The following is a 25,571-nucleotide window of genomic DNA, read 5'->3' as shown; positions in this document are numbered from 1 at the left end:
TGTCTCCCTTACGGTCGAAAAAGATGTGCTCCTGGGCGCACTGGCCCTGCTGCTACTCACATCGGGCATGGCCCTTGCCCTCCAGCAGGCCCCGGGGACCCACATCCTCCCCTGCTCTACTCCCCCACTAGCTTCTTCTCCTGCAGTTACCCTCCACCACATATCCAGCACATATCCAGCTAACCCTAACCCACTACAATTCGTCCTGATTGTAGCACAAGTGGAACCAATAAGCAGGATTCATTGGCAAGCAGACAACCAGTTCCAACTACTGGGAAGAACCAGTGCGATGCATTTTGTGGTACGCGTCGTGGTAGCTCCTGCTAGGATTTAGGACAGACCTGAGGCTGATGAGAAGGATCTGGGTGTTGCAGGGCCGTCCTGGCTGACACGGCGCTGCGTGAAGCTCTGGGATGCTGCCTCTGGACTGGCACACTGGGGTGGTGGTTCCCCTGTTTAAAGACTTAGACCTGAGCGTGTGCTCCAACTGTCACACTCCTCAGCCTCCTCTATGCCAGGGTGTGTCTGTCAGTCAGGCCTCTGATTCAGGAGGAAGCAGTTTGTGTCCTGGTCATGATCACTGGAGCAGCTTGTTATCCTCTCGACTGCAGGGTCTGTGGGAGTTTGCACAACCAGTCTACATGTGGTTTGTGAGGCTTCTACTTTTGTAGGATCTTCATCTTACAGTACAAAGAGCCTTTGCTGCAGCTGTTGTTGTGTTTTGGCGCCTCATGGATAACTTTTCATGTCATTTGAGTTTCAGGCTTGTTGGTGTTGCTGAGCTGTGTGCATCGTCTGCGTGGGTTTGTCAGCATAATGGGGCTCATATTAAAATGACTTTACAGTCACAGAGAAAAACTTTAAAACACAAAATCAACACTTTGAACCATCGTGGAAACTACGTGTCCTTACTTGTCATCAAATGATGAGTGTGCGTCCTCACCAGGTGTCACAATCATGTGTATCAAAACGTGTGTAACTGTTAAACAGCAAAATGTGTTAAAGCTGAAAGTCTGACTGTTCAAAGGTGAAACTACAAACACTTGTACATATACAGCTCCCTCCATAATGGCCTGAGGAAAACCAAAGACCTGATGTGATTTCATGTTTTCTTTGTTTCACAGTTTAAAAGTTTGTGGTTCTGTTCTCAGACCTTTGTCACTCACATGTTGTGCATCAGCTGTTTATGTCACTGTGCAGCCAAACTAACTCCCCTCATGTGTTTCCTTTGCAGCTGCTCCTCTGGATAGCATTGAGTCCCTGGCTGCCTACTACGTGAGCTGCGTCAGGCAGGTGCAGCCGGACGGCCCGTACAGAGTCGCTGGATATTCTTCTGGTGCCTGTGTAGCATTTGAAATGTGCTCTCAGCTGCAGACCCAGAATCAGCCTGTGGAGTTCCTGTTTCTCTTTGATGGCTCACATTCATATGTGGCAGCGTACACACAGGTCAGAGAAACACTCGCGCATCTTTATTTCATGTATATGCTGTATAGCGTGTGTGATGTTGGTTTTGAAGGATGAGCTCTGGTCACATGATCTGCATGTGAACAGGTTTAACTGTGTTTTTGATTTGCAGAGCTACAGAGCCAAGCTAAGACCCGGCAACGAGTCTGAGGCTGAGACTGAAGCCTTGTGTGCCTTCATCCAGCAGTTCACTGGCATTGAATACAACAAGGTATACTGTCTCTGACCCACAGGTTCACACACAAGTATTCCTTTATGTGGCATCAGCGTTAAAGGCCACACAACCTGAGCTTTTGCCTCACGGCGCCTGTAAGGTAAAGATGGTGACTGTAACACAGTCTGGAGCTGCTGTTCCAGCACAGTCTGTGTGTGGTGCAGGTTTGACTCAACAATGATGTGATGTTTGGAGCTGTTATGGAGACTAAAGTAAAACATGCGGTTAAATCAAACCTTCGTACAGTTTCTCACTGAAAGCTGACATTTGTAACTCCTGAATATCAAAACATCTTCATTTTGCATTTTCATATACATAAGATCTGTGATGTTCATTAATTATGTGTCACTTACTTTTCTGAAAACAACAATATGTCACGGTGCGGCATGGCACACCGTGGAAGGAGTGGGGAAGGAGGACCCAGGCGCGGTGCTCTACGTATAGACAGTGTTTATTTACAGAGGGTGATATCAAACAACAATAAATCCCCGTGTTTCTCCCCAGACTCCCGTGTCGTGTCCTCCAAGTGCTCTCTGCTCCCGTGCCTGCACTCCCGGTGCTCGCTGCTCCTTAAGCCTTCCACGCTCCTCCTGCGGGAAACAATAGCGGCAGCAGTCAGGACACTGAACAATGGCAGGCATACACTACACGACCAAAACCTAAACTGGGTAACTAACGTGGAGTCCCAAGCAATGATCCCGCGTCAGTGGGCGCTCCAAGACTCTCTTAAGTAGCTCCCCCGACGAGGCCTGATCAGCAGCAGGTGTGTGGCTTCGGGTGTGGCCAGTCCCCTTGCAGGGCCACACCCTCCAGGCCTGACGCCGCCTATAAACAAGTGCTCAGCCACCCACACACACACACACACACACACATATACACAAGCACAGGGAAGGGGGAGCAACACCAAAATACACAACAATAATAATAATAATAATAATAATACATGACTGCTCAGGGATCCTGGGTCGCCCAGTCCCAGGACCCTGACACAATATCTCCGCGAGCACGCGGTAACGTTTGCTATGAACTTACAGTCGTCTCCATGGTTACATCCTACAGCTTTTGGAGACTCTGCTCCCGCTGTCAGACCTGAATGCACGCGTCAGTGTGGCCGTGGACCTAATCACCTCCGCTCACAAGGACATCGACCGAGACTCACTGCACTTTGTAGCCTCCGCCTTCTACTACAAGCTAAAGGCTGCTGATGCATATGTACCTACTGCAAAATACCACGGCAGCGTGAAGCTGCTGCGCGCCGAAACCAGCAGCGAATATGAGCAAAACCTGGGAGCTGACTATAAGCTCAGCGAGGTACCGATGCACATTTACATCAGTCTGTAGTACTTATCTTCACTGTGCGTGTGTGCGCTTGTGTGTGTTTCTATAAACTCTGTCTGAGCCTTCCAATGTTCAAACTGTGTACTGCGTCTTTCTTCAGGTCTGTGATGGCGAGGTGTCGGTCCACGTCATCAAGGGAGATCACCACACTTTCCTAGAAGGTGCGGGGGCGGAGTCTATCAAGAACATCATTCATAACTCGCTGGCTGAGCGAGCTGTCAAACCAAGGGAGGGTTAAACATCCACCGTCTCTTCACCCTAATTCCTCAGCTTTCCCCAAACTAGACTGTAAATGTGTCGTTATAGGAAGTGTTTGCACTGCTTATGTTTACACGCTACTGTTATCCTAATATCCCAAATGTTAATGGTTAGTGAACCAGTCGACATCCCATCATCTCACAGCTCCATCGATTCCAACTGCAAGTTTTGTTTTTTGTTGCCATATGTTGTTGTTTGCAGAAGTTCATCCCACAACAAAATAACGTGGTTAAAAAATTAATGTAACAAAGTAACAAACACTGACACATTGATTGAATCCTGAATTACATAACATCACTCAAATTGGTGTTTCTGCTCATGCAGACATCAGTAGACAGGCAAACGCGCTGCGACCAGCCTGATGAGCGACTGTGGAGGGAGGGCTGACCCTGCAGCCGTGTTTCTGCACACTAACTACTCGTAACACAAGTTGGAGGCATTTCTTTATTTTGTGATATTTGTTTACTTTTCAGTCATGTGACCACACAGTCATCAGTTACAGTGGCAACCAGCAAATGTTTACGTTGTCAATAAGTTCACAACAAATTAAGTGTTTCATAAACTGTGTTTTAACAATGACACTCGTGTTACTGTAATTTACAGACCAGTTATTTCACTAATTCAGAAGAAAAACTGCTTCTCTTCATGATGGACTGTGTCAAACACACGCTGTTGTTCTGACAGACGCCTGTGACAGAGGCGTCGCTAAGGACCAAATGTGTCTCTTCAGAGGTTAATCAGAGATGTGAATGATCACTGTAACAGTGAGATCATATTTACTGATGTAACCTCTGAGAAACTGTTTCCTTTTAAAGGCTTTGGTCCAGAGATCTAAAACCTCAGCAAATAATCCAAACCTGAGTACAACAGCTGGCCTGAGACCTGTGATTGGGTCAGTGAAGGAAGCTGCTGATTGGAGATGAATGTGCTGAGGAGTCACAGTACGATGGACGTGACAATAAAGGCCTCTGTGTTTTATTGTAACATTTCTGTTATGTTTTGTAGGACTAATAAGGGCCTCAACAGTCGCTCAGTGTTTTCCTTCATTGTAACGAGCCTGTCCCGTTGGATCTATGATTCCTGTGCTTTTGTTGTCGTTACTATTTCTGATCATTTATCTTGTAAATATAGTTTTTGGGTTTTGTTTTTTAGAGGATGGGTCAGTTTATCAGGGACTGAAACACAAATCCTGTTGGCCCAGAAAATTCTTAGTCGCTGTTGGCGCCACCCGACCGTTTAGTTCAGACCATTAAAGTAACGACTGGTTCTATATGACACTTTTCTACATGCAACAAAGGTGGTGATGGAAGGAGGAGAACAAACTTTTTTGTCTGTATTTAATAGCACAATGAAGACCAGACAGCAAAGCAGGGAGGGAGAAATAAAGGGCCTCAGGTCAGAGTTGAACCCGGCCGCAGCATTTACCCCATGACCAGGTGACGTGGTCACCCGCCCGACCCTTACGCACAGCAGTATTTCACTTCAGCTACCAGGAGTATGTGGGTCGAGCATGCAGACTGAACTTTAGCTGCATGTTAGAAAGCCGAGTTTATGAATGAAGGCTAGAACAAATGTCCCGGCTGAAGGAGGAGGGGCTGCAGAGGTGTATAAACACAGGTGGGCGGGGCAGGGCTAGTGTGCAGGATGACTCAGTGACCTACACTGACCCGTGTTGGTGAACATTTTGTTAAAGTTAAATGTTTTCAAGCTGACAAGTAAATTATCCAGCGAGCTAAGTTGAGCTGACCGACGTGCAGTAAGGTTTTCATGCTCTTCACTAACAGCTGATCGCTGAGAATATATCAACAGTAATAATGTCCTGTAATTCCCACGGCTCTGTATGTCACACCTGCGTATGCTTCCCCATCACATTCATCACCTGTTCCTCTGGTGTCTCTGATTGGAGCACGCAGGTGTGTGGAGCAGAGTGAAATCACACACCTAATGCTGTTTTATTCAACCTGGATCTTGGAAGTTTTGATTAACATCAGTGTCAAACATGAACTAACTCTTTGTCCCCTTCAACATTACATGTTGTTTTTTGAAGTAACAGGTTCAGTGATCTTAAAAGGCTGCGGTAACGTGTCGCTGATAAAACACTGAGTCATTTTCAAATTATTCACTTTAGTTCAATTCAGCTTTATTGTTTTATGTGAAAGTCTCCATCCTGTGTCCTTCACTTATCTTTATCCCAGGTGTGAATTGTTCACAGGACTTAAAAGAAGGACGTGTCTGTGGAAAAGGCTCCGGCCAACCTAAACTCCTCCCTCATCAGGACACAGAAGAGCCGCTGAGGCAGCGCCTTGGAGTACGCTGCTGGTCGCGGCACACAGGTGCGCAACAAGATCTCCCGGCCTGCTGGAGGAGGGAAGTCTGGTACTCTGCTGCTTCCCCCAGTTTGCTTCTTGTCAGATCCCAAGTCCTCATCGACGGGCGCCAGAAGGGCAGCCTAAAAGGGCAAAGGTCAAATGTTAGCAAACAGCAACCGATTCTGAAGAAATGTGCTGTGTGATATTCAGAAGTACTGTAACCCGAGTCTCCCACAGAGACCTGATCCAGACTACAGCTCACAAACACAGCTCCTCTACTAACACCTCACTGCAGCTGCACGCTGCTGATCCTGTCTGTGATTAGAAATGATTTCAATAAAGTAAAACAGAGGCTCGTTTTCTATGAGCGTAAACAGGGATCTCTTTTTCAGTCTCAGTGTAACAAACGTGTTTACTGAATAAGTCTTTCAGTAAAAATGTTTTTGTTAATTCAGTAAAATCTGCAAAGATGACTTGTACTGTTGGCAGCAACAAACAGAGACAACAGAGTGTGGGACAGACAGGAAGTCAGGACACGTCTATGTGCTTCACAGTGGGACTAGAACATGAACATTTCTACACACACCACAGGCAGCAACTGTGCAAACCTCCACGTCACCAAAAACACCCTGCAGGTCCCATCAGAGCAACGGCAGAGAAAACAGATGAGCCCGGAGAGACCGAACAGCGTGGGGACGGCAGAACCCATGCTGTCGATGACCGTGGAAGGCACTGAATTGCCCTTTCTGGTAGACACTGGAGCAACATACTCGACATTAAGAGACACACCAGACAGTGCAACACTCTCCTGTCACACAGTTAATGTGGTCGGTTTTTCCGGGATACCGATGACTCTGCCATTGACAGATCCAGCATTGACAAAGCTGGGAAAACAGACTTTGAAACATCAATATGTGGTGTCCTCACAGGTGCCTGCAAATCTCATGGGCAGGGACCTGCTCGTGAAGCTGGGAGCCACGATCATGTGCTCACCAGATGGACTGATTGTTACTCTGCCTGGAGGAAAAGAATTCCCATGTCTGGGATCACCTTCAAAGACTCAATATCTAGTCCAGAACTCTGAACAACCCACTGCCGAAATCTACTGGGGGAGGCTAGTGGAAGAAGGCATTCTGAGACATTATCAGCTGTGGAAACCCTGGATAATGAGCCTGGCCGTCTATTCCCCGCCACGGGATCCTTTCCACGTCACACTCTTTTATGATAGGGAAGATAACGATATCTATCGGGAACAGTTCCAGTCTGATCTCGAGGGACAGACGTGGAATGTGCGAACACATAACATTTATGTTGGACCAGAAGGTGTGGCCGCGGCTGTGAAATTTACTGATGAACAACTGCCTTGGTACAATGTGGGAGAGGATTCAGCCCCTCACATTACCTTGGCGGTCCACGAGGGTCATGGGCCAAGAGATCTGGGACCGATGGTCAAGCGGGCGCTGGACAACGCATGCTGGCAAAGCACCCAAATTCCAAATGTCTGGTATGCACCAAAATGTAAAATATATCGCATAACTTGTTTGTCCAACGATGCAGTGATCTTAGAACATAAAGAAATCTCCAGAATACATGGCAGGGAAAGAATGGATCATCCTGATGCAGTAGCTGAGCTCTTGAAATTGCCTGATACTTTGTGGTCCGCAGGGCCCACAGATGTAGGTTTGGCTAACTGTTCGCCTGTCCTGTTCCAGCTGAAGTCTGACACACCAATTAACAGACCACAATATAAGCACAAAACTGAAGCAGAGGAAGGTATAGCTGAAACCATTGAAGGGCTGTGGAAGGCAGGAGTGCTTGAGCCCTCATGGTCATTTTGGAACACACCTATTTTGCCAGTGGAAAAACATGGGACAGGGAAGTACCGTATGGCACATGATTTGAGAGCAATAAATGCCATACTGAGGACTGATACTGTGCCTGTACCAAATCCCTACACAGCTCTGACCGAAATTACTGGGGACCAAAAATGGTTCACATGTATTGACCTAGCGAATGCATTCTTTTGTCTCCCACTGCACGAGTCACTCAGAGACATTTTCTCTTTCACATACAGAGGCCGGAAATTTAGGTACACACGCCTACCACAAGGCTTTGCACTCTCACCAGGAATTTTCAATCAAGTATTGAAAGAGGCACTCTCCCCATGTCAACTGCCAGAGGGCTGTACATTAATACAGTATGTTGATGATCTTCTTATTGCAGCCCCGTCAGCAGCGGCCTGTACGGCAGCATCGCTCGTGGTGTTGAACAGATTGGCGGAGTGTGGCTTCAAAGTGAGTAAAGAAAAACTACAGTTGGTCCGACCAGAGGTAACATTTCTGGGCCGGGTGATCGCACACAGATCAGTGGGGTTAATGAACACACACAGAGACCAAATTCTGACACATCCAAAACCAAGAACTGTGAAGGAGTTGCTTTCCTTTCTTGGCTTGACAGGTTACAGTAGGCAGTTCATTCCGAACTATGCTGGTAAAACTGCCCCTTTAAGGGACCTGATCAAGAAAGTCGGCGTTCGAAATCTTAAGGCTGAATTGCCTTGGACGCCGGACACAGAGACAGCGTTCATTTCACTAAAACAGGATTTGTCAAGAGCCACAGATCTAGCCACACCTAACTATGATGAGGCATTTTATCTTTATGTTTCAGAAACAAAGGGAGTTGTGAATGGTGTGTTGTTTCAGAAAAAAGGGGGAGGTAGAGATGTACTTATGTATGTCAGCATAAGATTAAATTCAACAGAAGCAAGGCATCCCACATGCACACAACACGCAGCAGGAGTAGCAAAGATAATTCAGAAAACAGCACACATAGTGAGGGAACACCCACTGAGAGTGCTTACCACACACAGTGTAGTGGCCTATGTGAACTCACAGGTATTCACAATGACCCCACTGACGCAACAAAGGTTGAGCAAAATTTTAGATGTGCCAAATCTGACATTCACACATGAAGGAATAAATATGGCAGACCTAATGGGGTCAGGAGAACCACATGATTGTATTAAGAAAGCCCAAGTTGAAGGAAAAATCAGGGAAGACCTGAAGGCAGAGCCCATACATGGAGCTGAGGATTGGTTCACAGATGGATGCTGCCACAGAGATGAAGAAGGATTAAAAGCCGGCTATGCAGTAGTCTGTAGAGTAGGAACTGAGTTTCAGGTGAAAGAAGCAGGAAAAATTGAGGGACAACAGTTGGCCCAGAGAGCTGAAGTGATAGCCCTAACTCGAGCCCTGAGGTTGGCTAAAAACATGAGAGTGAACATCTACACTGACTCAGCATATGCGTTTGGAGCAGCTCATGTGGAACTGGCTCAGTGGAAGAGAGCCGGGTTCAGAACGGCCACTAATGCACCCATCTGTCACCAAAAGGAAATGGAGGAACTGGAAAAGGCCCTGGAGGACCCAGACGAGGTAAGTATTATAAAATGCAAAGGCCACTCACAAGCAGACAGTATGGTGGCAAAAGGAAATCAGAAAGCTGATGAAGCCGCAAAGGAAGCAGCAGGCTACAAAGGACAGAGACAAATGGTACAGGTAACCCCAGAAGAGGAGGCCAGTACTAACAGTATGGAAGAAGTGAGACAGGCTCAGGAGGAGACATCCCCAGAGGAAAAGGGGGTGTGGGAAAACAAAGGAGCCTGGCAAGATGGCGGTTTGTGGAGGGGGCCAGATGGGCGTCCCGCCTTAACGGCCAAAATGGCGGAACAGAAGGTGAATGAGGCTCACGGGCTTGGTCACGTGGGAGTGAAACAGATGGAGAGAAATTTGTGCCGATGGTGGCATCCTGATTTGAGAAGGATGATACTGGAAAAGGCCAGAACGTGCCTAATTTGTGGGGCACACAATCCAAAGCCAGCAGTAAAACCTGAAGCTGGTAAGTTTCTCATGCCAGAAAGGCCAGGCGAAGAGGTCGTGATTGATTATACCGACATGATTGATACAGGACCAGGTGGTGTGAGGTATTTGTTGGTGTGTGTGGATGTTCTGACTGGATGGCCCGAAGCATGGGCAACCAAACGTGAAGACGCGAAAAGCGTGATTAAGTGCTTAATCAATCATTACATTCCAAGGCATGGGTTTCCCAAGAGAATTAGATCAGACAATGGTACTCACTTCAAGAACAAAGATTTGCAAGAGGTAGAGAGGATGTTGGGAGTGCAACATAAGTTCGGGACGGTCTATCATCCTCAATCTCAAGGAAAGGTAGAGAGGATGAACCTAAATTTGAAAAACAAGTTGGCTAAAATCTGTGCGCAGACAGGGCTAAATTGGGTCGCAGCCCTGCCCATTGCTTTGATGACCATAAGATGTTCTGTTAACCAATCCACAGGTTTCACCCCTTACGAGCTGCTGACTGGGAGACAGTTTCCAGCACCCTGGACAGTGGTCCCAGTGGAGCAGCCCAGGACAAGCAACAGGTCTCATGCAGAATATTTTAATGAGTTGAAAGCTCTTGTGTCCAGCTTTACAAAACAGGTCACTTGTGAGAGACCCACGGGGAACGGAGAGGTCCCGGACGCAAAGGCGGTGTGGCTAAAGGTCATTAAGCGAAAGTGGAAGGAGCCCCGCTGGACTGGTCCGTATGAGGTGACCGCCCGGACGGCTACAGCAGTCCAGCTGAAAGGGAAAGGCGACACCTGGTACCACTGGTCGCAGTGTGCACCCGCACACGAGAGCTTGGTGGAGGAAAATTCGTCTTCAAAGAACGCAGGTGTCAAGGAACAGAGGCAGAATAAACCTCTTCACCTGTGCAACGGGCCGACCAGTAGTCCACCTGGAAGGCCGAAGAAAGAAGAGCAGCCTAGGAGGAAATCGCCGCGTCTACAGAAAGGAGTGGTAATAACCTAAGAGGTTAAAAAGGGGTGGTTTAAATAAAAAGAGTGAAAGGGAAAGGGGAAAACAGAAACAAAAGTTTCAAAATTTATGTTAAGTACAAAATATACATCACACAATGCCACCCCGCGAACCGGAGATTCGTGAGGAGAGAGGACTAATTAAAATGTTGCTTGTGATTGTTAGTTTGATGACTGTAATGATATTGATAATGGCCCTATGTTTGCTTGTTTATATTTTGCAGGGAGGCCCCCGTGAACTGTCTGAACACGGGGGCCAGTTGAATCCAGCACCAAAAGAGAAACTGTTTATTGAAACAGGGCTAAAAAGGAGATCAAAACGCGAGGTTTCGGGTAAAAGGGATGAGTGCCTGAGTACATATGGTGGTTTAGAGTTGAACTATGTTAATGGGTCCACAACTTCATTCACGTTTGATTTATGCGATGTTTTTAAGTGTGGAGGAGCAGATAGTAGTTGGAGAGCATATAATGTGTGGGTTTGTTGGGATTATGCAGTAAGTACACATTGTGAAAGAGGGAGTAGGCCCTTTGCAAACTGGTGTCGGAACTGGAATCAGGTAAAGGGTTACACTGGGGAAAATGGGGAAACGTCAGGACAAGGGTTAGAGAACGTGTTAAAACTTCAAAGAGATTATAGTCCATCTAAGAATCCTTTGACTATGTCGCTGGGCAACTGGCGGCGTAAAAACTCTGTATATTTAGTCTTGGGTGTGGAGACTGTGGGAACTGACCCGAAGGGGTTAATTAAAGTCAATTTTCTTGAAAAGGCCAATCCCGTAAATCCCGTAGAGCCAGTTAGAGAAGAAAAGGAAATACACATGATTAACGACCCAATGAACGCTGTTGTACATTTTACAGGAGAAAGGGGAAACGGGTCGTCATATGCGGTACCAGAGGAACAGGAACCAAAGGATAGACGAGTCCTGGTGGTGGACTATACTAGACTGAAGCCTCAAGATTTAATTGAGCGCGCCACTGGGTTCAGTGACAGTAATCTCTGGCTGGACTGGATGGCTCTAAATGCTAGGGAACAAGAGCTATCTAATTGTGTTGCTTGCGCCTCTGCTAGACCACGTCTGTTCACAAAGCCCGCTCCACTCCATCTGGAGGACAAGTGGGGCTATGATTGCATGTTGCGAATGACTAGGGGAGCGGTGAGTACTGGAGACTGCACTGTCTTGTCCAGTTTGTTTCCTCCAGTTGACAAGCAGACAAAGGCAGGACCATTTTTGCCGAAAAAAGATAATTATACGTGCTTTAAGTTCTCCACAGATAAAGTAATATATAACGTGGGAGAAATCGACCCAAGTTGGTGCGCTGTTACCCAGACGGGAAGAACCACAAACAATGTAAGTGATCCCACCACTTTGATTGGGACTTGGGCTAGAAGTGGACTTTACTATTATTGTGGGCATAAGACTCTTTTGGCTCGTGTTCCTCTGGGAAGTGTGGGGACGTGCGCGATGGTGAGGCTAGGAGCACCTCTTATGCTAATTGGAAATCAGGTAAAAAACATTCCACAGCACAACACACGCACATTGGCAGCTAGGCGGAAGAGACATATCCTGTCCAAAAGGGGGATTGAGGGAACACACGCTTATGACCCTAGGCTGAACTCGCCAACCTGGATTGACTCAATAGGGGTCCCCAGAGGAGTTCCAAGTGAATATAAACTCGTAGACCAAATAGCTGCTGGTTTTGAGAATCTTCCAATAATTTCTGCTCTCTTTCCAGTGACCCCGAACAAGAATGTAGATAGAATCAATTATGTTCACTATAATTTGCTGAGGCTCTCTAACCTTACCAGAGACGGGATGGAAGGGTTAGCGGAGCAGATGGGTCCGACCTCATTAGTGGGAGTCCAAAATAGAATGGCCCTTGATATGTTATTGGCGGAAAAAGGGGGGGTTTGTGCGATGTTCGGTGATCAGTGTTGTACTTTTATCCCGAATAACACTGCTCCAGATGGCTCGGTGACGCGAGCCTTGGAGGGGCTAAAGAGTCTCTCTAGAACCATGCATGACCACTCGGGAATTGACAACCCGCTGGAGAGCTGGATGACCTCAGTGTTCGGAAAGTGGAAGGGGTTTGCTCTGTCAATTATGTTTTCTCTATCTGTATTGGTGGGTATTTTGGTGACCTGTGGTTGTTGTCTCATTCCTTGTGCCCGAAGGTTGGTAGAGAAGGTGATTGTAAAGGCAGTGGACCCTGGGGCGGTGGCCCCTATGTCCATGATGCCGATGATGGATCTGGAAGTAGTCGAGTGGACTGAGGAGTGAACAACAACCTATGTATCGACCTCTGGTGTGCCAGAGGTCGATACATAGGTTGAACAAAAAGTATACATAGGTTGAACAAAAAGTATTTTACCAGCATAATATAATCTGCAGTATGATCATTGCTTTAACAATGTAACAGATAGCTTTAAGATGGCCTTAAGATGTTTATGATGATGTTAACTTTGTATTCCAGGTGCAGTTATAACTATTTTATACATATTGCATATCTGTGCTTATTTGAGTTGATGTTCAGGTTCATTAATGGTTTTGAGCTTCATCTAGTGAGAGTGTCTAGATGATCCATGCTGAGGGAAAACTAGAACATAGAAGGAATTGCAGTACATGCTTACACAACAGTTCATTTTAATATCTTTTATATGTTCATATTCTTGTATTAAGCTTTTAGTAGGGGTTCTTGATTAAAACATTTATTTAGTAGAGGACACATACATAGTCTCAGTTGTTACATATCAGAGTGGCTTCTGTCTCTCTGTCTGGTTAGAGGTTAGGAGCTAGTCGCGAGGTGAAACAGGGTGCAATTGTGGTTAGCACACAGACACACACACACTTAGTTAGAGAATCATTTATAGGTGAAAGTTTAATCATGTTTTGCTGGGGTTGCAAAAAGAGCAGTTTGTCGCAGAACTGCTGCTGAGGTGTCAGGATGACAAGCGAGCATCCGGCAGTGACAGGAAGCACCTGTTATGAACATAGAAGACAATTGTTCTTTTAAACGGTGTCAAAAGTCATTGTGGTTTTGATTTGATCTATGTATAAAATGTATCTGTGACGTTGAAGGGGCGTCATTAAATTTAAGCCCTGACGGTATAAATATCTGTTTAATGCTTTGATTAAGTTGAAGATCAATTGCTGTTTCTAGTGATCTTCCCACGTGTGAATTAAAATCTTCGTTTGACTTCACCCGGCCGGACCAGTGTGGTTATTCTTCGAGCACCTCTTGTACCCTTCCTCAATTTTTGAACCTTAACAGTTTTCAAGCTGACAAGTAAATTATCCAGCGAGCTAAGTTGAGCTGACCGACGTGCAGTAAGGTTTTCATGCTCTTCACTAACAGCTGATCGCTGAGAATATATCAACAGTAATAATGTCCTGTAATTCCCACGGCTCTGTATGTCACACCTGCGTATGCTTCCCCATCACATTCATCACCTGTTCCTCTGGTGTCTCTGATTGGAGCACGCAGGTGTGTGGAGCAGAGTGAAATCACACACCTAATGCTGTTTTATTCAACCTGGATCTTGGAAGTTTTGATTAACATCAGTGTCAAACATGAACTAACTCTTTGTCCCCTTCAACTAGTGATGGGCAGATGAAGCCCCATGAAGCACTGAAGCTTTTCATCCAATTGGTTCACCCCAATGCGAAGCTTCATGAAGCTTCATTTGCTCTAGCAGGACACCTACTGGACGTAAAAATAATAGCTGGCATGAATTTGAAGAGTGTGGCATTTTGCACACAGCCTGTAAATGTCAACAACAAAAGGAGTGTGTAAAACATGTATATTGTAGTGATGGCAGTGTACTGTGTGTATTTATAGTGGCAGTATGGAAAATGATCATTTGGAAATGCTTGAAATGGAAATGATCATTTACTGTGAGGTGAGGTGTGGTTGGGGTGTGGACAGTAGTTGTGCTTTTGTAACGTTGAGGTATGGACAGCTACACACTGAGGCTTTGAGCCTCAGTCTTGCCTGTTCACATTTTATTCTGTAAAAACTAAATTTTCACTGCTTTTATGGCCTTTTTAGTGGGGAGAACATAGCTAGGATTTAATGATTTAACAAATCTTTTAAATCCTTTGTCCTCCACAATGCTAAATAGCTGTGAGTCCTCAATCACCATGCTGACCAGGTCTTCATCTATTTGAGATTGTTCTCCTGAGGAAAGACAATAAAGATAAAGCACAAATATAAATATCACACACGTAACTTATTACAGTTGTATAATATTGTTATATCATTTAGTAACATTACGGCATGCCATATCATCATGGCATTTGATGGCTCACCTGGTCTTGCTCCACAATCGGTGTTCCCCTTATTCTCATGCAAAGCTCTGTAGTGCCTAAACATGGATGAGGTGTTGTTGTTATATCCCAGCTCCCTGGCACATAGCAAACACTTCACCTTGTACAAAAGTCAAGACAGCTCAACATAAATTGTATTGCACCATCAGTATCATGACAATACATCTTCTGTAGAAATTTACATACCTTGTTGGGAGGAATAAGATCAAAATGTTCCCACACAGGGGAGGACATCCTCCTCTTCTTAGCTGGCTCCATTCTCTCCTGACTTTCTCTCCTCACTCTCATAAACCTCCAAACTGTCTCCAAACTCTCACTAACCGCAGCTCTCCATCAAACACCCACATTTTGAATGAAGTCTGAGGGGTTTATATCGCTGTCATATCTCGCGGCAAAGTTCGAACCACTTCATGAACCAGTCACGTGGTACAGCCGGGCAGCGAGGCTTCGGACGTCATCATTTTCAGCTCCTCCCATAAATGAAGCAAGCCTCGATACGCGCTTCGCGGAAACGCCCCCTCCATTACTCGACACACGCTCCGAAGCCTCGATACAGAACGTCACATCACTACCTTCAACATTACATGTTGTTTTTTGAAGTAACAGGTTCAGTGATCTTAAAAGGCTGCGGTAACGTGTCGCTGATAAAACACTGAGTCATTTTCAAATTATTCACTTTAGTTCAATTCAGCTTTATTGTTTTATGTGAAAGTCTCCATCCTGTGTCCTTCACTTATCTTTATCCCAGGTGTGAATTGTTCACAGGACTTAAAAGAAGGACGTGTCTGTGGAAAAGGCTCCGGCCAACCTAAACTCCTCCCTCATCAGGACACAGAAGAGCCGCTGAGGCAGCGCCTTGGAGTACGCTGCTGGTCGCGGCACACAGGTGCGCAACAAGATCTCCCGGCCTGCTGGAGGAGGGAAGTCTGGTACTCTGCTGCTTCCCCCAGTTTGCTTCTTGTCAGATCCCAAGTCCTCATCGACGGGCGCCAGAAGGGCAGCCTAAAAGGGCAAAGGTCAAATGTTAGCAAACAGCAACCGATTCTGAAGAAATGTGCTGTGTGATATTCAGAAGTACTGTAACCCGAGTCTCCCACAGAGACCTGATCCAGACTACAGCTCACAAACACAGCTCCTCTACTAACACCTCACTGCAGCTGCACGCTGCTGATCCTGTCTGTGATTAGAAATGATTTCAATAAAGTAAAACAGAGGCTCGTTTTCTATGAGCGTAAACAGGGATCTCTTTTTCAGTCTCAGTGTAACAAACGTGTTTACTGAATAAGTCTTTCAGTAAAAATGTTTTTGTTAATTCAGTAAAATCTGCAAAGATGACTTGTACTGTTGGCAGCAACAAACAGAGACAACAGAGTGTGGGACAGACAGGAAGTCAGGACACGTCTATGTGCTTCACAGTGGGACTAGAACATGAACATTTCTACACACACCACAGGCAGCAACTGTGCAAACCTCCACGTCACCAAAAACACCCTGCAGGTCCCATCAGAGCAACGGCAGAGAAAACAGATGAAAGGTCTGTTAGAGAGAAAAACGCTTCGCTGCTTTCTTACCCGTATGACACCAAAAGGGTTTTGTTTTTTTAATAATAAAGGCTTCATGTTTTACAGTTAAAGGTAAAGCTCATGCAAACATGCAGGCTTATTTGTCTGATCAATGCAAAAGTTCAAACATGTCTCTTTCAAGCCTCATTATCAGCTGAGATCATAGTAAAGACACAGACAGGATCCTGATCCATCTGTTCTTTATATAATTACTGTTTTTACTGTAATGTAGAATATCATGGACATAATACACAGACTGCAGCCTAAATACTGCTAAAAACAGCCCTTTTTATTTTTAAGGTTTCACGTATTAACCTTTTATTATAAAAGTCACCTGATCCTTAGCAGGTGTGTATACAGAAATACACCAGGTCATTATTTAAGCAAAGCGAAGCCAAACTGCTCCTGTGTGACAGATGAAGTCCACCTTTAAACAGCATTTAGATGCTGCTAATGAAACTCGATTAGTGGCAGCACTGGTCTGTGGGCTGGGGACACTGGTGCCACCAGTACAGCGCGCACTTTTCACAGCGCCACCATGTGGACCAAACTGTATTCTGGGTCAAACCTGATGTTTTATCATTTACACTGAACAAAAATATAAACGCAACACTTTTGCTTTTGCTCCTGTTTTCCATGAGCTGAACTCAGAGATATGAAACATTTTCTACAAACACAAAAGACCCGACACTCGCAAGCAATGTTCCCTCTAAGCTGCGCGCGTACACAATTGCGCACTGCTGGCACGGTCTCTGCACAGAAAATCTGCGTTGCGCGCACAAAAAAAAAAAAAAAAAATTCACCTGAATTGAAATTAAAATGAAAACTTTAACAATCCTGTTTTGCAGTGTTAGTCAGTGACTGGCTGCTCCCGTATGGGATTAGAACGAGGCCACCTTATCCCGTAGTCCAGCCAATCACGCGATTCACATTCGTATATACGCAGCTAATCAACGTCGCTGTCAGGCTCTGACGCGTCCTTATGCGCCGACACCGGTGTTTTAGCAAAGCGGCTGATGTGGAGTGAAGCCACGTTAATGACAACGTGTACAACCATTGGAGATGTGAGCAGGACCGACGGAACAACTGACGGGAAAAGTGTGGACTTTATACCAGTTTTTAAATTGTGTTGATCGGCCGCGTACAACCAGAGTTATGATAAAAATATCTGCAATGTTTGGTTTTCTTCCTGAATACTGTCGTTGTTTATATTTACTGCGGGAAGAAACGGTGAAAACGGCGTTTTCTGGTATAAAGTCCACACTTTTCCCGTCAGTTGTTCCGTCGGTCCTGCTCACATCTCCAGTGGTTGTACACGTTGTCATTAACGTGGCTTCACTCCACATCAGCCGCTTTGCTAAAACACCGGTGTCGGCGCATAAGGACGCGTCAGAGCCTGACAGCGACGTTGATTAGCTGCGTATATACGAATGTGAATCGCGTGATTGGCTGGACTACGGGATAAGGTGGCCTCGTTCTAATCCCATACGGGAGCAGCCAGTCACTGACTAACACTGCAAAACAGGATTGTTAAAGTTTTCATTTTAATTTCAATTCAGGTGAATTTTTTTTTTTTTTTTTTTTTTTTTTTTTTTGTGCGCGCAACGCAGATTTTCTGTGCAGAGACCGTGCCAGCAGTGCGCAATTGTGTACGCGCGCAGCTTAGAGGGAACATTGCTTGCGAGTGTCGGGTCTTTTGTGTTTGTAGAAAATGTTTCATATCTCTGAGTTCAGCTCATGGAAAACAGGAGCAAAAGCAAAAGTGTTGCGTTTATATTTTTGTTCAGTGTAAATGATAAAACATCAGGTTTGACCCAGAATACAGTTTGGTCCACATGGTGGCGCTGTGAAAAGTGCGCGCTGTACTGGTGGCACCAGTGTCCCCAGCCCACAGACCAGTGCTGCCACTAATCGAGTTTCATTAGCAGCATCTAAATGCTGTTTAAAGGTGGACTTCATCTGTCACACAGGAGCAGTTTGGCTTCGCTTTGCTTAAATAATGACCTGGTGTATTTCTGTATACACACCTGCTAAGGATCAGGTGACTTTTATAATAAAAGGTTAATACGTGAAACCTTAAAAATAAAAAGGGCTGTTTTTAGCAGTATTTAGGCTGCAGTCTGTGTATTATGTCCATGATATTCTACATTACAGTAAAAACAGTAATTATATAAAGAACAGATGGATCAGGATCCTGTCTGTGTCTTTACTATGATCTCAGCTGATAATGAGGCTTGAAAGAGACATGTTTGAACTTTTGCATTGATCAGACAAATAAGCCTGCATGTTTGCATGAGCTTTACCTTTAACTGTAAAACATGAAGCCTTTATTATTAAAAAAACAAAACCCTTTTGATGTCATACGGGTAAGAAAGCAGCGAAGCGTTTTTCTCTCTAACAGACCTTTCATCTGTTTTCTCTGCCGTTGCTCTGATGGGACCTGCAGGGTGTTTTTGGTGACGTGGAGGTTTGCACAGTTGCTGCCTGTGGTGTGTGTAGAAATGTTCATGTTCTAGTCCCACTGTGAAGCACATAGACGTGTCCTGACTTCCTGTCTGTCCCACACTCTGTTGTCTCTGTTTGTTGCTGCCAACAGTACAAGTCATCTTTGCAGATTTTACTGAATTAACAAAAACATTTTTACTGAAAGACTTATTCAGTAAACACGTTTGTTACACTGAGACTGAAAAAGAGATCCCTGTTTACGCTCATAGAAAACGAGCCTCTGTTTTACTTTATTGAAATCATTTCTAATCACAGACAGGATCAGCAGCGTGCAGCTGCAGTGAGGTGTTAGTAGAGGAGCTGTGTTTGTGAGCTGTAGTCTGGATCAGGTCTCTGTGGGAGACTCGGGTTACAGTACTTCTGAATATCACACAGCACATTTCTTCAGAATCGGTTGCTGTTTGCTAACATTTGACCTTTGCCCTTTTAGGCTGCCCTTCTGGCGCCCGTCGATGAGGACTTGGGATCTGACAAGAAGCAAACTGGGGGAAGCAGCAGAGTACCAGACTTCCCTCCTCCAGCAGGCCGGGAGATCTTGTTGCGCACCTGTGTGCCGCGACCAGCAGCGTACTCCAAGGCGCTGCCTCAGCGGCTCTTCTGTGTCCTGATGAGGGAGGAGTTTAGGTTGGCCGGAGCCTTTTCCACAGACACGTCCTTCTTTTAAGTCCTGTGAACAATTCACACCTGGGATAAAGATAAGTGAAGGACACAGGATGGAGACTTTCACATAAAACAATAAAGCTGAATTGAACTAAAGTGAATAATTTGAAAATGACTCAGTGTTTTATCAGCGACACGTTACCGCAGCCTTTTAAGATCACTGAACCTGTTACTTCAAAAAACAACATGTAATGTTGAAGGGGACAAAGAGTTAGTTCATGTTTGACACTGATGTTAATCAAAACTTCCAAGATCCAGGTTGAATAAAACAGCATTAGGTGTGTGATTTCACTCTGCTCCACACACCTGCGTGCTCCAATCAGAGACACCAGAGGAACAGGTGATGAATGTGATGGGGAAGCATACGCAGGTGTGACATACAGAGCCGTGGGAATTACAGGACATTATTACTGTTGATATATTCTCAGCGATCAGCTGTTAGTGAAGAGCATGAAAACCTTACTGCACGTCGGTCAGCTCAACTTAGCTCGCTGGATAATTTACTTGTCAGCTTGAAAACATTTAACTTTAACAAAATGTTCACCAACACGGGTCAGTGTAGGTCACTGAGTCATCCTGCACACTAGCCCTGCCCCGCCCACCTGTGTTTATACACCTCTGCAGCCCCTCCTCCTTCAGCCGGGACATTTGTTCTAGCCTTCATTCATAAACTCGGCTTTCTAACATGCAGCTAAAGTTCAGTCTGCATGCTCGACCCACATACTCCTGGTAGCTGAAGTGAAATACTGCTGTGCGTAAGGGTCGGGCGGGTGACCACGTCACCTGGTCATGGGGTAAATGCTGCGGCCGGGTTCAACTCTGACCTGAGGCCCTTTATTTCTCCCTCCCTGCTTTGCTGTCTGGTCTTCATTGTGCTATTAAATACAGACAAAAAAGTTTGTTCTCCTCCTTCCATCACCACCTTTGTTGCATGTAGAAAAGTGTCATATAGAACCAGTCGTTACTTTAATGGTCTGAACTAAACGGTCGGGTGGCGCCAACAGCGACTAAGAATTTTCTGGGCCAACAGGATTTGTGTTTCAGTCCCTGATAAACTGACCCATCCTCTAAAAAACAAAACCCAAAAACTATATTTACAAGATAAATGATCAGAAATAGTAACGACAACAAAAGCACAGGAATCATAGATCCAACGGGACAGGCTCGTTACAATGAAGGAAAACACTGAGCGACTGTTGAGGCCCTTATTAGTCCTACAAAACATAACAGAAATGTTACAATAAAACACAGAGGCCTTTATTGTCACGTCCATCGTACTGTGACTCCTCAGCACATTCATCTCCAATCAGCAGCTTCCTTCACTGACCCAATCACAGGTCTCAGGCCAGCTGTTGTACTCAGGTTTGGATTATTTGCTGAGGTTTTAGATCTCTGGACCAAAGCCTTTAAAAGGAAACAGTTTCTCAGAGGTTACATCAGTAAATATGATCTCACTGTTACAGTGATCATTCACATCTCTGATTAACCTCTGAAGAGACACATTTGGTCCTTAGCGACGCCTCTGTCACAGGCGTCTGTCAGAACAACAGCGTGTGTTTGACACAGTCCATCATGAAGAGAAGCAGTTTTTCTTCTGAATTAGTGAAATAACTGGTCTGTAAATTACAGTAACACGAGTGTCATTGTTAAAACACAGTTTATGAAACACTTAATTTGTTGTGAACTTATTGACAACGTAAACATTTGCTGGTTGCCACTGTAACTGATGACTGTGTGGTCACATGACTGAAAAGTAAACAAATATCACAAAATAAAGAAATGCCTCCAACTTGTGTTACGAGTAGTTAGTGTGCAGAAACACGGCTGCAGGGTCAGCCCTCCCTCCACAGTCGCTCATCAGGCTGGTCGCAGCGCGTTTGCCTGTCTACTGATGTCTGCATGAGCAGAAACACCAATTTGAGTGATGTTATGTAATTCAGGATTCAATCAATGTGTCAGTGTTTGTTACTTTGTTACATTAATTTTTTAACCACGTTATTTTGTTGTGGGATGAACTTCTGCAAACAACAACATATGGCAACAAAAAACAAAACTTGCAGTTGGAATCGATGGAGCTGTGAGATGATGGGATGTCGACTGGTTCACTAACCATTAACATTTGGGATATTAGGATAACAGTAGCGTGTAAACATAAGCAGTGCAAACACTTCCTATAACGACACATTTACAGTCTAGTTTGGGGAAAGCTGAGGAATTAGGGTGAAGAGACGGTGGATGTTTAACCCTCCCTTGGTTTGACAGCTCGCTCAGCCAGCGAGTTATGAATGATGTTCTTGATAGACTCCGCCCCCGCACCTTCTAGGAAAGTGTGGTGATCTCCCTTGATGACGTGGACCGACACCTCGCCATCACAGACCTGAAGAAAGACGCAGTACACAGTTTGAACATTGGAAGGCTCAGACAGAGTTTATAGAAACACACACAAGCGCACACACGCACAGTGAAGATAAGTACTACAGACTGATGTAAATGTGCATCGGTACCTCGCTGAGCTTATAGTCAGCTCCCAGGTTTTGCTCATATTCGCTGCTGGTTTCGGCGCGCAGCAGCTTCACGCTGCCGTGGTATTTTGCAGTAGGTACATATGCATCAGCAGCCTTTAGCTTGTAGTAGAAGGCGGAGGCTACAAAGTGCAGTGAGTCTCGGTCGATGTCCTTGTGAGCGGAGGTGATTAGGTCCACGGCCACACTGACGCGTGCATTCAGGTCTGACAGCGGGAGCAGAGTCTCCAAAAGCTGTAGGATGTAACCATGGAGACGACTGTAAGTTCATAGCAAACGTTACCGCGTGCTCGCGGAGATATTGTGTCAGGGTCCTGGGACTGGGCGACCCAGGATCCCTGAGCAGTCATGTATTATTATTATTATTATTATTATTGTTGTGTATTTTGGTGTTGCTCCCCCTTCCCTGTGCTTGTGTATATGTGTGTGTGTGTGTGTGTGTGTGGGTGGCTGAGCACTTGTTTATAGGCGGCGTCAGGCCTGGAGGGTGTGGCCCTGCAAGGGGACTGGCCACACCCGAAGCCACACACCTGCTGCTGATCAGGCCTCGTCGGGGGAGCTACTTAAGAGAGTCTTGGAGCGCCCACTGACGCGGGATCATTGCTTGGGACTCCACGTTAGTTACCCAGTTTAGGTTTTGGTCGTGTAGTGTATGCCTGCCATTGTTCAGTGTCCTGACTGCTGCCGCTATTGTTTCCCGCAGGAGGAGCGTGGAAGGCTTAAGGAGCAGCGAGCACCGGGAGTGCAGGCACGGGAGCAGAGAGCACTTGGAGGACACGACACGGGAGTCTGGGGAGAAACACGGGGATTTATTGTTGTTTGATATCACCCTCTGTAAATAAACACTGTCTATACGTAGAGCACCGCGCCTGGGTCCTCCTTCCCCACTCCTTCCACGGTGTGCCATGCCGCACCGTGACATATTGTTGTTTTCAGAAAAGTAAGTGACACATAATTAATGAACATCACAGATCTTATGTATATGAAAATGCAAAATGAAGATGTTTTGATATTCAGGAGTTACAAATGTCAGCTTTCAGTGAGAAACTGTACGAAGGTTTGATTTAACCGCATGTTTTACTTTAGTCTCCATAACAGCTCCAAACATCACATCATTGTTGAGTCAAACCTGCACCACACACAGACTGTGCTGGAACAGCAGCTCCAGACTGTGTTACAGTCACCATCTTTACCTTACAGGCGCCGTGAGGCAAAAGCTCAGGTTGTGTGGCCTTTAACGCTGATGCCACATAAAGGAATACTTGTGTGTGAACCTGTGGGTCAGAGACAGTATACCTTGTTGTATTCAATGCCAGTGAACTGCTGGATGAAGGCACACAAGGCTTCAGTCTCAGCCTCAGACTCGTTGCCGGGTGTTAGCTTGGCTCTGTAGCTCTGCAAATCAAAAACACAGTTAAACCTGTTCACATGCAGATCATGTGACCAGAGCTCATCCTTCAAAACCAACATCACACACGCTATACAGCATATACATGAAATAAAGATGCGCGAGTGTTTCTCTGACCTGTGTGTACGCTGCCACATATGAATGTGAGCCATCAAAGAGAAACAGGAACTCCACAGGCTGATTCTGGGTCTGCAGCTGAGAGCACATTTCAAATGCTACACAGGCACCAGAAGAATATCCAGCGACTCTGTACGGGCCGTCCGGCTGCACCTGCCTGACGCAGCTCACGTAGTAGGCAGCCAGGGACTCAATGCTATCCAGAGGAGCAGCTGCAAAGGAAACACATGAGGGGAGTTAGTTTGGCTGCACAGTGACATAAACAGCTGATGCACAACATGTGAGTGACAAAGGTCTGAGAACAGAACCACAAACTTTTAAACTGTGAAACAAAGAAAACATGAAATCACATCAGGTCTTTGGTTTTCCTCAGGCCATTATGGAGGGAGCTGTATATGTACAAGTGTTTGTAGTTTCACCTTTGAACAGTCAGACTTTCAGCTTTAACACATTTTGCTGTTTAACAGTTACACACGTTTTGATACACATGATTGTGACACCTGGTGAGGACGCACACTCATCATTTGATGACAAGTAAGGACACGTAGTTTCCACGATGGTTCAAAGTGTTGATTTTGTGTTTTAAAGTTTTTCTCTGTGACTGTAAAGTCATTTTAATATGAGCCCCATTATGCTGACAAACCCACGCAGACGATGCACACAGCTCAGCAACACCAACAAGCCTGAAACTCAAATGACATGAAAAGTTATCCATGAGGCGCCAAAACACAACAACAGCTGCAGCAAAGGCTCTTTGTACTGTAAGATGAAGATCCTACAAAAGTAGAAGCCTCACAAACCACATGTAGACTGGTTGTGCAAACTCCCACAGACCCTGCAGTCGAGAGGATAACAAGCTGCTCCAGTGATCATGACCAGGACACAAACTGCTTCCTCCTGAATCAGAGGCCTGACTGACAGACACACCCTGGCATAGAGGAGGCTGAGGAGTGTGACAGTTGGAGCACACGCTCAGGTCTAAGTCTTTAAACAGGGGAACCACCACCCCAGTGTGCCAGTCCAGAGGCAGCATCCCAGAGCTTCACGCAGCGCCGTGTCAGCCAGGACGGCCCTGCAACACCCAGATCCTTCTCATCAGCCTCAGGTCTGTCCTAAATCCTAGCAGGAGCTACCACGACGCGTACCACAAAATGCATCGCACTGGTTCTTCCCAGTAGTTGGAACTGGTTGTCTGCTTGCCAATGAATCCTGCTTATTGGTTCCACTTGTGCTACAATCAGGACGAATTGTAGTGGGTTAGGGTTAGCTGGATATGTGCTGGATATGTGGTGGAGGGTAACTGCAGGAGAAGAAGCTAGTGGGGGAGTAGAGCAGGGGAGGATGTGGGTCCCCGGGGCCTGCTGGAGGGCAAGGGCCATGCCCGATGTGAGTAGCAGCAGGGCCAGTGCGCCCAGGAGCACATCTTTTTCGACCGTAAGGGAGACAGGAGGCCGACTCACTGCCTCGGCTAAATGGAGAGGGAATTTCAGAAGGGCCAGGGCACAAGCATGGACCTTTTTCAGCTGTAAGGGAGACAAGAGCAAGGTGTGACGTAGGTCCCCGGGGCCTGCTGGAGGTCCAGGTCCACGCTCGATTTGAGTAGCAGCAATGGCCAGTGCACCAGGAGCACATCTTTTTCGACTATAAAGGAGACAGGAGGCCGAACAGGTCTCTGACCCTTCAGCATAGACAGGTGGCTGAATGGGCCCCTTGGGCCCTCCAGCCGAGACAGACAGCTCAAACGGGTTCCTCTGACCCTTCAGCGGAGACAGACACCGAACCAGCATGTGTGGAGACCTCTGGCAGTGTGGACACTGGCTGGAGCTTAGTGGCACATTGGCTTGGCTCAGGCAGTGGTATGCAGTCCTCAGAGGGCTGAAAGTGTTCTCCAACACATCCAGCAGAGGACAGAGGACTCTACTAAAAAATCCGACTCTACTAACCTATCAGAGGCTGCTTAAGATCAGAATGCAATCATCTGCAGTTTTCTTCTTAATTAACAATAAACTTAGTGTA

General features: G+C 45.9%; 3 protein-coding genes across 3 annotated transcripts; 2 read left to right on the top strand and 1 right to left on the bottom strand.

Annotated features, from left to right (window-relative positions):
* The first annotated feature begins 413 nt into the window (after positions 1-413).
* LOC146620741 (fatty acid synthase-like) lies at positions 414-3,326 on the top strand. Its single transcript, XM_085367703.1, has 5 exons — positions 414-558; positions 1,235-1,446; positions 1,577-1,675; positions 2,738-2,989; positions 3,117-3,326. Exons 1-5 carry the CDS (start codon positions 414-416, stop codon positions 3,252-3,254), a joined length of 846 nt encoding a protein of 281 aa, XP_085223829.1. The 3' UTR covers positions 3,255-3,326.
* Positions 3,327-9,299: 5,973 nt separating this feature from the next.
* LOC146620740 (uncharacterized) lies at positions 9,300-10,451 on the top strand. The gene is made up of 2 exons (XM_085367702.1): positions 9,300-9,477; positions 9,934-10,451. The coding sequence occupies exons 1-2, from the start codon at positions 9,300-9,302 to the stop codon at positions 10,449-10,451; spliced, it is 696 nt and encodes a 231-aa protein (XP_085223828.1).
* Positions 10,452-21,675: 11,224 nt separating this feature from the next.
* On the bottom strand, positions 21,676-24,588 carry LOC146620739 (fatty acid synthase-like). The gene is made up of 5 exons (XM_085367701.1): positions 24,444-24,588; positions 23,556-23,767; positions 23,327-23,425; positions 22,013-22,264; positions 21,676-21,885 (listed from the first exon to the last, which is right to left on the bottom strand). Exons 1-5 carry the CDS (start codon positions 24,586-24,588, stop codon positions 21,748-21,750), a joined length of 846 nt encoding a protein of 281 aa, XP_085223827.1. The 3' UTR covers positions 21,676-21,747.
* Positions 24,589-25,571: the final 983 nt, after the last annotated feature.

This window comes from Diplotaxodon limnothrissa, linkage group LG12 (assembly GCF_057381915.1).
Source record: "Diplotaxodon limnothrissa isolate DT_005_m linkage group LG12, D_limnothrissa_male_GT1.1, whole genome shotgun sequence".
Taxonomy (NCBI): Eukaryota; Metazoa; Chordata; class Actinopteri; order Cichliformes; family Cichlidae; genus Diplotaxodon; species Diplotaxodon limnothrissa.
Note: the sequence above shows the minus strand (reverse complement) of the source record. Positions and strands in the feature narration are given on the sequence as shown.

What these genes read in the sequence shown, in the direction of transcription:
- LOC146620741 (XM_085367703.1), top strand. Translation starts at nt 414, where the DNA reads ATGCTGCCTCTGGACTGGCACACTGGGGTGGTGGTTCCCCTGTTTAAA. An exon ending in ATGTGGCAGCGTACACACAG is followed by an intron (nt 1,447 to 1,576) that starts GTCAGAGAAACA and finishes TTTGATTTGCAG; the next exon opens with AGCTACAGAGCCAAGCTAAG. An exon ending in CTGACTATAAGCTCAGCGAG is followed by an intron (nt 2,990 to 3,116) that starts GTACCGATGCAC and finishes GTCTTTCTTCAG; the next exon opens with GTCTGTGATGGCGAGGTGTC.
- LOC146620740 (XM_085367702.1), top strand. Translation starts at nt 9,300, where the DNA reads ATGGCGGAACAGAAGGTGAATGAGGCTCACGGGCTTGGTCACGTGGGA. An exon ending in AGCAGTAAAACCTGAAGCTG is followed by an intron (nt 9,478 to 9,933) that starts GTAAGTTTCTCA and finishes ACCAATCCACAG; the next exon opens with GTTTCACCCCTTACGAGCTG.
- LOC146620739 (XM_085367701.1), bottom strand. Translation starts at nt 24,588, where the DNA reads ATGCTGCCTCTGGACTGGCACACTGGGGTGGTGGTTCCCCTGTTTAAA. An exon ending in ATGTGGCAGCGTACACACAG is followed by an intron (nt 23,426 to 23,555) that starts GTCAGAGAAACA and finishes TTTGATTTGCAG; the next exon opens with AGCTACAGAGCCAAGCTAAC. An exon ending in CTGGCATTGAATACAACAAG is followed by an intron (nt 22,265 to 23,326) that starts GTATACTGTCTC and finishes TACATCCTACAG; the next exon opens with CTTTTGGAGACTCTGCTCCC.